At 45.4% G+C, this 15190-nt stretch overlaps 1 protein-coding gene across 3 annotated transcripts in view; it reads left to right on the forward strand.

Moving 5' to 3' along the window:
* FNDC3A (fibronectin type III domain containing 3A) overlaps positions 1–15190 on the forward strand; it is a 397009-nt gene that overhangs the window by 85368 nt on the left and 296451 nt on the right. For all 3 annotated transcript variants that reach the window (XM_085889158.1, XM_085889163.1, XM_085889159.1), the window contains exon 2: positions 3627–3811. In XM_085889158.1, the coding sequence (XP_085745284.1) occupies positions 3713–3811 (99 nt within the window). In that variant the 5' untranslated portion in view covers positions 3627–3712. The remainder of the gene's footprint in view (positions 1–3626; positions 3812–15190) is intronic.

Consider the following 15190-nt stretch of genomic DNA (forward strand, 5'->3'; position numbering starts at 1 on the left):
CAGAGCGGTGCATCTCCGGCGCATGGACATCACCAGATTATCGATGGTGGCCTGAGGGATGTTTTCCCATTCCTCCTGGAGAGCCACACGGAGCTGGCGGACGTTCTCTGGGACTGCGTAACGTTGTCGTACGCGTCGATCAAGAACGTCCCAAAGGTGCTCGATGGGCGACATGTCGGGAGAATATGGAGGCCAGTCGAGGACATCAATGTCCTCCTCACCGAGGAAGTCCATGCAGATCCTGGCAACATGGGGGCGAGCATTGTCGTGCTGAAACGTCACATGGTGAAGGCGCACAAACGGCACGACGATGGGTCTGAGTATCTCGTCCCTGTACCGCTGCCCGTTCAAGTTTCCTTCAATGAAATGAAGCCGAGTGCGCTCTCCATGGCATATGCCTGCCCACACCATAACACTTGCACCACCGTGTGACACCCGACGAAGGACATTGGCGTCAGTGTAGCGCTCCCCAACCCGACTCCAGATGCGGAGTCTGCCATCAGCCCGATACAGCTGGAACCGCGACTCATCGGTGAACAGCACTCTCCTCCATCGTGCGAGGGTCCAGCGCAAGTGAACATTGGCCCAGTTCAGTCGGGTCTGACGCCGGACTGCAGTGAGGTCGAGTCCCCGGTGTGGTTGGCGGGCTCGGAGGTTGGCCTCCCTCAAGCGGTTAAGCACCGTCTGGGCTGAAATGCGCCTGTTATGCAGCCCGACAGTCTCATCGGCAGTCCTCCTGGCCGGTCGGAGTCGATCCTGGAGATGTTGCAGCCTCATGTGACGATCCTGATCGGCGGTGGTCACACGTGGTCGCCGGGCATGTGGGCGGTTCACGGTGCTTCCAGTCTCTCTGAGGCGCGTTCTCAGGCGGCTAATGGTGGAGTGGTGGACATTGAAGTGTGCTGCAACGGCCCGTACTGACGTCCCAGCATTCAGCATGCCAATGGCGTGCTCCCTCAAGATTTGTGACATCTGTGGCATGTTGACATTTGGCACCAGTCCACATTTTGGGGAGGCCTTTTATAGGGCAAGCTATAGGGAGTGTTTGTGTCCTGGTCATGCTCACTGACCATCACTCTGTCAAGCCCCATGGTGCTCATGGGAAGGATTACTCAACGTGTGAGTCCACACACTCAGAGTGGTCAATTTCAATGGGAACATCTGTCTTGAGCAAAACAAAGGAACCATTGCTCAAACATATCATCGGTTTGACCATTTTCCCATAATGGCAATCTTGACTTAGATATTTAGGTTGGTGCGTTTATATTTTTGTTCAGTGTATATATATATATATATATATATATATATATATATATATATATATATATATATATATATATATATATATATATATATATATATATACATACACAAGTGTGTGTGTATATAGGTTGATATATATAGCCTAGTGTTGGCTTAGTGGTTAGCGTGGTGGCTTGGGATCCTCGGGGTCCTCAGTTCGAGCCCTGCTGGCTACTAAATTAACATCGGGGGGGGGGGGGGGTTCACTCAGCCTATCATCCTTCCGATGTCTGCAAAATGAGCACCAGTTTTCTGGTAATTATCCCTGCGTGTGGAAGGCGACTGAAGGGTTGGCGTCAGGAAGGGCATCCTGCCGTAAAATCATTGCCACAAGATAGGGTACCATGATTAGAGCCCCAAAAAAGCTGACCCCTGCTCAGGGAAAAAGGCTTTAAAATGGTGTGATGTGATATGTTTATATATATATATATATATATATATATATATATATATATATATATATATATATATATATATATATATATATATATATATATATATATATATATATATATATATATATATTTGACTTTTCTTACCATATGAAAATAAACTCAGACATAATCTTGTTTTAACCAAGCAATTTCATTTTGGTTGACATGTAATCTCACCATGCATTCACACCATGCTGTATGAAGAGTGATGGTGATGGTTTTGTATCAGTAATAAGCGTCTTGATCACACATGAGGGTGAGCAACAACTCAGGTGTGGTCTGCCACAAGTGCTAAAAAAAAAGGCCTACATTTACTTCCACAACAAAGAGGGCAAGTTTGGAGCAATTTCCATCTGTGTGTACGTTTTACTGTGGGAGGTTTGTAAAAGAGTACCACAATGTGAGCATTCGTTCAATTGCATGCTGGAAAGAGCAGCTTCCCATTCCGCTGTGCATGGATGTCACTCACAGTGGTGTGTTAAGTTTAGTGGTGTTATGTGGGGAAACGAGTAAGGGTGGGGAGTGGGTTGTGAGCTGGCTGAACATTGGCATGCCACTTGTAGGGGGTTCTTGCAGGCAGTCGCAGCAACGCTTAACTTGTTGACTCTTCCCAGGGTCCAGAACTTTGAGGAGCCGACTCAGCTCTTTGCATCATGTGCCCACTGGCTGTGTTCCTTTATTGCCCTCTGAAGCCTACTTTCACTTGGTCTTTTCAGTTTGCAGTGCGGAATCTTCCTTTGTTGGTTGCCATTTCATTTGCCTGGTAATCTAACGCTGATGCAGTTGTCATTGAAGGATTTTTTTTTTCAGTTGACCTGTACCTTCTTTGGCACTCCATACAAGGATAAATTTGGAACTTTGGGACAGGGGCAGGCCATTTGTCCAATCATACTTGCACTGCACCAACCTCAAAAACCATGACCCATCTACAACCTAAGCTACCTATTCCTGTCAACATTCCTTTTCCAATCTATCTCCAATGCATCCAAGTATCTATCATATTCCAATTTAAACCTATCTACTCTCGACTGCCACTATGGTAGGAAGGCCTGGAGGTATAACACTTGCCTCTAAGCTGTCTAGCCTGGGTTCAAATCTCAACTCAGCCACAAACTGTCATCCTGTCTTACAGGCAGGGTGATTCATAAACATATGCTGTCTCTCAGATGGACAGGTTAAAGGTGGGTGTCCATCTGCCGAAATTAGTTGGTGTCCTTCGTAAAGAATAGGTGAGCTATCTCCGGCACCATAAATAAATTACAAATTCCTGCCATAACCTACAGAGGGCATTGCATCAGTGGCATAGCTGTGCCCTCAGCCAATGATGCTACCCTGCAGCCTTATGCTGCCTATGAAAGAGGAAGACGAAGACTGCCAATATCTTTTTGGAGATACCATGCCTGACCTTACTACTCTCTGACTTAAAGACCTGGTGTGCCTCAATACTGTCTCTCATCTTCTTTACTTTTGGCTACCACCCCTGTTCCGATCACAGGAAAACTATAATTGTACGTCGGTCGGCATGCTAACTCATTACAATATTGATGATCAAATGAGCCAACAATATTGTTATAGTTTCATTGTATCTGGTGTTTTGTTATCCTAGTTGTAAAAATATCCACAATTGTTTATCCACTTCAATTGGATAGGCCTTCAGAAAATGCCAAGTCGTGGGATGCCGACAGCAACTTAATATCCACACACGCCCGGCTCGTCAACCGAGCAGGCCAAGAAGAGTTAATCAGATTTGTTTTGTCGTTGTATCATTCTCAAACTGTTGCAATCTTGAAAGGTTTGCCCTCATCGCTATTTTGACCTTGTTTGACTTTTAAATGTCTTCTTGTGACCAAAATGACCTCTTCCGAATGACTTTCTCCATGTTGCCCACAGTGTTCCTGGCAATAAGAAGTCTGAAAACCAGACGACTAGAAAGCCCAGAAACCATTTATTGATGCATTTCTGTGTGCAACGTGGCCATGGCAGCTGAGGCACGACGGCCACCACTGGAGCTGCCATTTGCAAACGGGGACAACCCACTCATGGCTCTAATGCCTGGCACTGAGCCCCCACAGCAGGTGTGGAAAATAAATGTGGACATTGTGGAGAATGATAACTTGACGGAGTAGAGTTAGTTTTTATCGTGTGTTGGAAGAATGGGGACAATTCGACCGATGAAGCTGATTGGGAATTAGGATATGTCGCTCTTATATGAGAGGCCATGGTGGATGGGTGTGATGCAGTCTTGGTGTGGCAGGGTGAAGTGGGTCATAAGGAGGGAGGCGGGGGGGGGTGGTAATAAGGATGTTGATTGTGGAGATGGTGGGTATCCTTTGTACTCTGTGTGGTTAGTGTACTTGAAGAAGGTTTAATTTTTTTTTCAGCGTTTTGTCGGGCCTAATGGTTCTTCCTTTTTGTTTATTATGAAGGATGTTTGGGTTCAATAATTGCCAAAAGGTTTATCTGTCACCTTGTTTGACGGTTATGAGAGGTATTGATGAAGATGGCTCAGGATGTGGATGATTTGAAGATTTCTCATCGTCATTTGCACACAGCTCATATGTGCATTTGGAAATGAGGCAAAGCAATGTTTTGACCGTCTGGGCCAGACTTCCGCAGCACTTGTGGGCTGTTGTGCTCTTGGAATGTTCAATAACACCCATGCATCATGGTTTCTTCTGGGAAGTGACAGTGAGAGCTGCAGCATCCGGTTCGGATTGTCTGGCTTGAAGCCAAGCAACACGCAATCAATGCTCCCCTCTGCCATTGGATTCTTTTCTGACGTCATCGCTGTGGTGCTAAATTTAGAGCCACCTTTTGATGTCTTTATGTTCGTGTGTATTTGCGCACACAAGTGGGTGTCGGTTTTGTCAGAGGAATTGACATTCAACTTGAGCCATTTCTACTGCAAGACTCTAAATGGTTAATGACTACATGTCGTATAAGAACTGGGACATATACCTATATACATATACCTATGTATGTGTATATTCGTATATATCTATCCTACCCAGGTTACTCGTGATGACTCAATATTTGCTCTTTACTTCTTCGGGTTCCTTCTTCATCTTCTGTTTGATGATGTATTCTCATGTTCTGCCGGAAGGCAGGTCTGGTACTGCCGAAGTAGTTTCTTGACAAGGGTTATACTGGGTGGTTTGCTGTTGCCTTCCCAGCATGAGTTAGGGCAGGAATTTCGAATTTGTTCATGGTGCTGGCGATATCGCTCGATTACTTTTCGGGAAGGACAATGTGGGATCATTAGCGTCCACCAACTACTGCCGGCAGATGGAAAACCAGTTTAACATCCATCCGAGGGATGGCACACACATTGATGAATCACCCTGCTTGTGAAACACCAGAATGACAATTTATAGCTGGGTCGGGATTCAAACCCAGGCGGAGACAACTTAGGGGCCAGTGTACATATCTCGAGGCCATCCTGGCAGCGTATGTGTGTATATATATAAATATATATATATATATATATATATATATATGTATATATGTATATATATATACATATACACTTCCAGTCTAAAGCTTTAGAACACCCCCATTTTTCCAGTTTTTCCTGAAATTTAAGCAGTACAATGTTTCAATGGACTCTGAAATGAAAGCATAGGACAAATAAACAATTGCAGATAAAAAAGAAATCATGGAATCGTTTTGTTGAACAACATTTAATCGAAATTTTTGACTCATCAAAGTAGGTACCTTTTGCAGATATAACAGCCAAACATACTCGTGGCATTTTTTCTGCAATGGAAATCAATTATTGTTCGGAAAGTTCTTCCCAACACTGTTGCAGAAGTTCCCACAAATGTGTTGCTCTTGTATGTTGCTTTGCTTTCACCCTTCTGTCCAGTTCATCCCAAACCAGCTCGATGGGGTTTAAGTCTGGAGACTGTGCTGGCCATTCCATGATTTGAAGCCGACCGTCTTGTTCTTTTCTTCAAAGGTAGTTCTGACAAAACCTGGAGGTATGTTTTGGGTCGTTATCTTGCTGAGGGATGAACCCCTGACCAACGAGGCGTAGACCAGAGGGTATTGCATGGCAATGCAAAATGCTGTGCTAGCCCTTTGGTTCAGGGTGTCAGTCTCTCTGTGCAAGTCGCCCACTTTGGATCCAGCAAAAGAGCCCCAGATCATCACGCTTCCTCCTCAATGTTTGACAGTTGGTGTCACAAACTGAGGAACCATCCTTTCGCCTACTGGACGGCGTACAAAAACTCTGCGTGATGAACCGAAGATTTCAAATTTTGATTCATTGGTCCACCAGACGGCGGTCTCCTTGGGTTAACCTGAGGCGGTCCCTTCGGGTGGGTGCCTGGAATGTCCTACCCCTAAGAGAGGATGATCACCTGTCTCTGTTTTCATCTGAGCTCAAGCGTTTGGACATCGGGATTGCAGCTCTCTCTGAGGTTCGAAGACCGGATTGCGGCGAGATAATGGTGGATGGTTACACCTACTATTGATCTGGTCGCTCTGATGGTTACCATACCCAAGGAGTTGCTGTAACTGTGTCCAATAAGCTGACGCCAATGATAATTGAGGTAACAGCGGTCAACGAGCGTATTATGAGACTAAGGATTCGTCACTCCTTAGGTGTCATTTCCCTGGTCTCTGTCTATGCTCCGACTGAGGCGAGTGATCTCACCGTGAAGGATGCATTCTACGCCACGCTCGAGTCTGTGGTTGATCAGTGCCCCAGACGAGATACACTTCTAGTCTTGGGGGATTTCAATGCATCGACTGGAACTGATAAGGATGGTTATGAGGTGTGTGTTGGTCCCCATGGGTCAGGAACTATGAACCAGAATAGCACCAAGTTCCTTGACTTTGCAAGACTTCTGGGAAGTGACAGTAAGTCATGGACTTAGGGTGGCTCGTTCATGGTTTCAGCGCCCACAAGCTCATCGCTGGACTTGGTATTCCAACGCTGGCGGTGTGGCAAAGGAGATTGACCATGTCCTCATTGACGGTCGTTGGAGGATGATCCAGAACTGCAGGGTCTACCGGAGTGCTCAGTTCCTCAATACTGACCATAGGCTTGTTGTAGCAACTCTAAAGCTGCACCTTAAATCCTGGAGAATGGTACCATCCCAGCCTAGGCTGGATGTTGGCAAGCTCAGGGATGAGAGGGTAGCTGAGGAGTTTGCGAACAGGCTGAGTGGACACTTGGGGGGTCTGGGTGCTTTGGGGGGTCCTGAAGAGTTGTGGAGTGCCTTCAAGACCACCGTCCTTGATGTTGCCGGTGGATGTCTTGGAACTCACCGCAGGGCAAAGAAGAATTTTGTCTCTCAAGGGACACTGGATACCATTGACCAGAGTCGCAGGCCCAGGCTGAATGGCAGAGCTGAGCTGTTCAGGGAGCTGAGGCGTAAAACTGTACGTGCACTGACGGTGGACAAGGAGGCCTATGTGTGAGGAATCTGTGAGGGGGTAGAGCATCACCTGTGGACAGGTGATTCTCGTCCCGCTTACAGGGGAATTCGCGCATTGCGTTCATCCAAGCCCATCCCTCGGAGCACTGCAGTTAGAGCAGAGAGTGGTAGGCTCTTGACAGAGGAGTCTGAAGTGAAGGCCCGCTGGGCCGGTTACTTTGAGCGGTTGTACCAGGCTGATCCCCCAGCTGTCGAGTTGGACGTCAAGGGTGTTACAATCCCTGTTGCTGACCCTCAAATCAACTGTGGTCCACCTTCGCTTGTGGAAACACGGGCTGCAGTGAACCAGTTGAAACGGGGCAAAGCTCCAGGGATCTGTGGCATCCATGCTGAACTTCTCAAGGCTGGTGGAAATGCTGCACTCGTGTCGTTGCATGCAGTTTTGTGGAAACTTGCAGTTGCATGTAGCTCTGCCTGGAACACAGGCATCATCCCAACTGATTGGAAGAGGGGCCTTGTTGTTCCTCTCTGGAAAGGGAAGGGTGATCGCCAAGACTGCAACAACTATCGAGGGGTGACGCTACTCTCAGTGCCGGGCAAGGTCTTTGCTCGGATAATTCTTGCTAGGGTTCGCCACCATCTGCTTGAGCACCAGCGTCCAGAGCAGTCAGGCTTTACACCAAAGAGGTCAACGATTGACCGTATCCTTGCTCTTCGTGTCCTCACCGAACGCAGACGAGAGTTTCGGCAGGGGCTGCTTGCAGCCTATGTTGATCTCTGTAAAGCGTTCGATTCAGTGAATCGGGATGTCCTCTGGAGGATTCTTGGTCTTCGTGGGGTGCCACCAAAACTGATCGATCTGATGTCTGAACTCTACTCTGGTACTGAGAGTGCTGTGAAGTGTGGTGGTACCATCTCTGACTTATTTCCAGTTGTTACTGGAGTTCGTCAGGGATGTGTACTGGCCCCCACACTTTTCAGCACTTGTATGGACTGGATTTTAGGGAGGATGTCGGAGAGATCAAGCTGCGGTGCATCTTTTGGGAATGTCAAGATCTCGGACCTTGATTTTGCAGATGATGCAGTCATCTTTGCGGAGACTTTAGATATCTTTTTGGGGGCCCTCGAGGTGCTGAATGAGGAGTCTGAGCCGCTGGGATTACGGGTTTCTTGGGTCAAAACTAAGATCCAGGCTTTTGGTGACATCTTGGATGTTGCTGTCCTGTCTGTGTCTGTTTGTGGTGAGGATGTTGAGGTCGTGGAGAGATTCACTTACCTTGGCAGTGATATTCATGTCTCTGCTGGCTGTGAGTCAGAGGTCAATAGACGTCTGGGTCGGGCCTGGGGAGTCATGGATTCACTGGATCATGGGGTGTGGTGCTGCCGGTACCTGTGCGGGAGGACAAAAGTTCAAGTCTTCAGGTCCTTGGTACTTCCAGTCTTGCTCTATGGATGCGAGACTTGGACTCTGACCAGGGATCTGAGACGGAGACTTAATTCCTTTGGTACCAGGTCTCTTTGGAGAATCCTTGGCTATCGCTGGTTGGATTTTGTGTCCAACAAGCGGTTGCTGAGAGAGACTCGGATGAGATTTGTTACCTGCATAGTCCGTGAGCGTCAGTTGCGGCTGTATGGACAAGTGGCTTGTTTTCCTGACACTGATCCTGCTCACCAGATTCTCTCGGCGAGGGAGTCTCATGAGTGGAGGAGGCCAGTGGGCCGACCACGTGCCTCGTGGTTGCAACAGGTTGACCATCATCTCAAGGAGATGGGGATGGGCCTAGCATCTGCCTGGGGGATGGCCTGACGGAAGCCCCTGGAGTACCGGCGGAAAGTGGACACAGCGACGCGCTGTTCTGGCACATGCTCCCATACCTGACCTGACCTGATTCATTGGTCCAGAAGACCTTCTTCCAGTTTTCAGTGGTCCACTGGCGGTACTTCATGGCCCAGGAAAGCCTCTTTTTCTTATTTTGCCATCTTAGAAATGGCTTTCTTGCTGCCACTCGACCTGTCAGACCTGGAGATTGAAGTCTTCTCGTCACAGTTGAAACTGAGACTTCCTTACTTCGACCAGTGTTAAGCTGTGCTTGAAGCTGCTGTCCTGTGAGCCGCCTATCACGCAAGCTGTTGACTCTCAGAAACTTGTCTTCTGATTGTGTTGTGGCTTTGGGTCTTCCAGACCTCTTCCTGTCAGAGTTTCCTCCAGTTTCCAAGTGCCTTTTGATGGTGTAGGAAACTGTACTCACTGACACCTTGTTTTTTCTTTGTAATTTCTCGAAAGGAAAGACCTACACTTTTCAGGGTTATAATGGTCTGTCTGTCTTCCTTTGTTAATTGTCTTTTTCTCGCCATTTTGATAGCAATATACTACTTCCTGCAGTGCAATATTGTCCAGATAATGCTTCAGAGGGTGTAGCAACACAGTCTGTTCCAACACTGCTTTTATACAGACAGAGGGTTTGTGACTAATTAACAAAAGTTTGGACACCTGCAGAAATTGTTTGCATCAACTTTCAAGGCTTAATTTACTTCAATTGCTGCAGAACAGCTGCAGTTGCTAACCCATTACTTGTTCCTCTGGCAGCTAACTGCTTGGCTTTGCACCATTTCAGCTTATTCACTGGACTTGACCTGCTTAAATTTCAGTAAAAACTGGAAAAATCTGGGTGTTCTAAAACTTTTGACCGGTAGTGTATATTATGTATAATATATATATATATATATATATATATATATATATATATATTTACATATATATATATATATATATATATATATATATATTTACATATATATTATCCCTGTGTCGTAAGAGGCGACCAGGGTTGCGTCAGGAAGGGCAGCAGGCGTAAAACATGTGCCAAATCACTATGCGGATCATACAGATGATCTGCTGTGGCGACCCCTAACGGGAGCAGCCGAAAGAAGAAGAAGAAGATATACATATATATATATATATATATATATATATATATATATATATATATATATATATATATATATATATATATATTGGGGAGATTCTGCAATTTGTTGTACAATTTGAGATTCTTCCTCAGGTCTCTCATTGTGCTCAGGCATGCTTTTTAAGGTGGCTGGCCCAGCGACTATTGGGGTTGCACATTGTCAATAGGTAAGTCGGGACATTGTGGGTTCAAATTTTGGCCCTTTTTTCATCCAGTCGAGTCTCGACCCAACTCGTCGTCATTCGCACAAAGATTTAAAGGTTCCCTGACATGCAAAATAAACTTGTTATTTATCAATTAACTTGACGTTCCTCATGAAGAAATCACCCGTTTTTTTTAAAATCAAAAATGGGATAATTAGAGCAATATTTCGATCATTTCTGGAGCTATTCACAACTTCTTATGCCCCACCCCTAAAAAATGGACTTCAGCGAATCTCTGCGTGACGTCACATACAGTAAATCGCACAAAGTGGATTGACTTGAGTCGAGATGTCGCGCGCCTTATACAGTACCTACAAATGCATTTTGCACATGTTAGTGCAATCTCTGTGATCCTCTTAATTCCAGTGATTGTTTCACGAAAGTTTTAAATCATTTTAGCCGTATTTTTGAAAATGCCTGCAAGATGTATCGTAGCAGGATGCAGCAATACAAGCAAAGACGTTGTCAGCCTTCATGTATTCCCGAAAGATGATAATCGTCGGAGAATATGGACATCTAAAGTGAAGGTACTGCTTCCATTGGCATGCTATTCATTAACATTTAGCCAAAATGATAGCCTGGTGTTGGCTCAGTGGTTAGGGTGGCGGCTTGGGATCTTAGGGTCCTGAGTTCAAGTCCCATCGGCCGCTGAATTAATACACCAGAGGGTTGACTCAGCCTGTCATCCTTCCGAGGTCGGCGAAATGAGTACCAGTTCCAGTGTGTTTACTGGTAGAGGGGCACTGCATCAGCGACACAGTCGCGCTTCAAGAAATGAATGCTACCCCGGCAGCTGAGCTGCCATACGACCACCACCACCAGCCAAAATGCTGTAATAAAAGAAAAGGGAAAAAATGTTTGCACAACTATGAAAGACAAATGTATCTGTCCTATTACACGGCCTCATATCCTTGGGACTCTTACGCATTGACTTATACATTGTGTGCACGTTAATACAAGTTACTTGTCAACTTGAGATCTCTCGAGTCTAGACGAGTCCGATAAATCCGTCGTCCGTTCGACTAGCCCGATAAATCTGACGTGCTGTAGCTTTATTTTATTATTGTCTTTTTTTTCATTGTTTTCTACTGGTGCTACATGACGGTAGTAGGAATAAAATAAATAAAAATGCAACAGAACGTCAGATTTATCGGACGACTCGAGAAAATTGTGTCACAAGGTGTGTTCTGCACACAAGTTTTCATCGTATCCGGACAGCGAGGTTGCTTCGTTTCATGCGCGGAGAGACACGGCCGATGACATGGGCCGGCCTTGTTTGTGATTAATTTGCCGCGGAGAACCATGTCCGCTGCGCTGTTCACGTCACCTCACTAAAACATTTCTGATATCGAGCAGTATGCAAGTCGAATTTGCATTATTGAATTACGAAGAGGATTTAGTGTAACCAGTTGTTATTTCCGAGTCTTCCTTCGATGTCCTCCCGATCGTCATGAACTCCGGGAATTTCATCGCCATTTTTCTCTGCTTGTCCTGTTTCGGGCTCGAACTGGTAAGGCCGTATTTCATTTCCAGCTGCCTGAACTTCACCTCCCGCGACTACCTTATCCGACAATTGTCCATGTGATTCAGACCAAAATCCTTCATTTCTCTCACACTCACTGTCGTTACCAGACAAATCAAAGTCCATGCCATCCATTATTCAAAAACAAATGTTCGATTTTTTTTAAAGCAGAAATGAACGAAGCGATTGAGTCGACCAATCGAATGTGGAAACACAGAGCAAGCCAATAGAATCACGTAGACACCAACACGAGTAATTAACGTACAGCTTTTGTCATCCTGAAGTTGACGTCATGTGGGTTACGCCCCTTTCAGGAGAATTTTTAGGGGCGTTCCCGAAGAGGTTTGTTTTTTTAATTTTACATTTTACAGAATGAGTATTGTGAAAAAACATTGTCAGATCTGAAATCACGATGAAAAACTCATCTAGGACATATATAAATGAAATTTATGTACTTTGGCATGTCAGGGGACCTTTAAGGCAGTTTGGATTGTAACCTTTTCTGGTGATTGTAACTATACCACATGCAAATCCTCCATAATAATCTGAGGGTCCTTGTCGACTACAAGCAGAGAATCTACATTCTCATTTATCAATAGCTCATATTGATTGCACATCGATATCTGATCAGTTAAATCTGGAGCTCTGTCCAATGCTCAGATTCTAAAGTCTAAAACCACCTTTTTTTCCTTACGAGGTGAGAGCACATGCCAAGGCGTTTTCCTATTTTTTTGTTGCAGAGGAAACTTGTGTAAATCCATCCCAGACGTTATTGTTATCGGAAGCTTTCAATGTTGATGGTACGTCATCTGAGATAGTAACTGCGGTAGGTGAGATAATAGTATTAGGATGAGCAGGAGACGCAGCATCGACAAAGGAAGCCGTCTGCTCGGCTACAGAGGGGGCAGTTTGGGGACAGAAACGTTTTGAATGACCAAAGTTCTCACAGCTGAAGCATTTTAACATTTCCGTCGATGCATATACTTGATAATCGTGATTGTCAACGCAAAACTTAAATACTGTGTTAAGTGCTTTGTCCATGTTGGATGAGGGAAGCACCATGTACGCCTGCTGCCGGAAGGACGTGATGTGCTTAGCCTGCTCGCTATGACAGGCCAGAGGTAACATTGTGATCTGGGACACTACTGTACCAAACCGAGACAGCTCATTTAAAAGTGATTCATTTTTAATGAATGGTGTCACATTAGTTAACAATAACAGCACTTTCATGGCTCAGGTGTCGAGGGGGGAAGCCATGCCAAAGTGACCATTTTCAGTAGACAACCCTGTCGCGGCAATTTTGTGTACTAACTACTCTTCAGCTATGAATACCACCACCCATTTATTCATCCGTGAAGCTGCATGGATTTTTTTCTAGCCCGATGTTACCCATCGAGATAACGATGTCTTTCGCTCTGACGTCATTAGGAGGAACACAGATCATGCCATGCTTCCGTGTCAGAGCCTCGGAGGCCGCGTACCAGGAACGTGCTGACATTTTTTCACATTAAGGTTTTCCCCCAGCCTGTGCCTAGTAATGGAGGAAAAAGAGATGCCGCTTTCTCCCCTCACATTGCCTTCCTTTGCCCTCCCCTCATGCTGACTTCCCTTGCCCTCTCCTCATGCTATCTTCCCTTCCTTCACCCTCCTTACTCCCCTCCTTGCTGCCCAACCTCTCCTCGCCCCCACCCCTCCTCGGTCTCCCTCCTTCTTCTTTGCTTCCTCTCCCTCCCCTCCTTCTTACTCCCCCCCACCCCACCCTTAACATTCCCATCAGCGAAGCGTCGGGTTGTATTTGCTAGTAAATAATAATGTGGCCAAAGATTAATGTCCAGGAAAATTTGATCGGACCACCTTACCAGGTCCTGATTTGTAAGCTTCAGGCATACAAATGTGGATGTTGTTTTTGAGTGGTTATCTTTAAAAGATCTCCGATCCTACCTGTTAGATGAACTAGAGATAAACATGTCCACCAAAGCTTGAAATCTCCGTCCACTTCTCCCTACCCAGGTTACTCACGTTACCCTGCGTTGATTAGTATTTCTTGATACAGCATCAAGTTCAAGGGTGGCTCACATTTCACCTCAAGTGATGTTTGTGAAATACCGATTAATACATGAAGATTCATCAGTTTTGAAGGAAATTTGTCAAGTGATAGTGTTGCTGACCAACATTTATAATCATATTTTTCTTTCTTTAATGCGTGTGGTGAAAATGAAGATGTTGGCAACTGAGATAACAAAGAGGGTGCACTAACTAATTGTAAAGAAGCTTCTGGTGAACAAAAACATCAACTCTGTTTGAAGTTTACAGATTTAGCTTTTTGATGAATAAGGCTTTACAGCATGATGTCTGTAAATAATTCTACACTGAAGGTATATCAAGATATCCACTCCATTATGGGAGTTGTGTTTCCAAAGCTGGAGAATACCTTCAAAAGTAATGCATAAGTATTGTTTTATTCTGTATGCCTTGCACGTAAAAGCTTTGTTTCGAGTGCAGGATGATCCACAAAGATGATATATACTAACAACTGCTATTTTATACAAAAAGAGATGCCACTTTCGTTGCCGTCGATGCAGATATATTTTTTTATTTTTTTTTATTTTTTTTTTTGGCATCCACTTATCATACTGACACGTTTCATGCTTTCAACTGGCTATGACTACAGTGTTTCACCACCACTACTGAGGATGAATTGGGCACATAGTCATCAGGTACTTGGAGAATTGGCAACTAAGCCGAATGAGCTTCTCCAGCCCATTGGTGTTGTATCGGAGTTTTCCTTCTCCTGGTCTCACTGAAACATGCATAACCCACAAGACAGTGCGGGGAGAGTTTTTATGGCACCTCTGACCCACTAAGAGATTGCATCATTGGTTATTTGAAGGCTTTGTTAGGATAACCATTCCACCACTTAACCAACTTCACGCTCAACAATCACCTCCGGATTGTCCCTGACTGCTTACGCAGCAGTCTGCGTAAGGCTCATTATATCTTAGGCTCATTCCACTATCTGCAACCTGTGGACGGGGGTGGTTGGGGATGGTCTGGTTGCCCCCGGTGTTGTCACATAAAAACACCTCTTCTCCTAAGACTGCGATTAAAACATTTAATGTGTATAAAACAAGTTCATACAGTATAGTCACCAATTATGCCTGGTGTTGGCTTAATGGTTAGGGTGGTGGGCTTGGGATCCGAGGATCCTGAGTTCAAATCCCCCTTGGCTGTTGAATTAATTGCAGGTGTGGTTGATTCTGCCTGTCATCCCTCCGACGTCGGCAAAATGAGTACCAGCTTGCTGGTATCCTGTGTCAGAGTGACAATCCGTCCAGGATTGTGCCCGATAGCCAAGGAGACTGCTTAAGCCGCTGTC

Source organism: Eptatretus burgeri, chromosome 7 (assembly GCF_056783735.1).
Source record: "Eptatretus burgeri isolate ZD-2024b chromosome 7, Ebu_testis_v1, whole genome shotgun sequence".
NCBI classification, from domain to species: domain Eukaryota; kingdom Metazoa; phylum Chordata; class Myxini; order Myxiniformes; family Myxinidae; genus Eptatretus; species Eptatretus burgeri.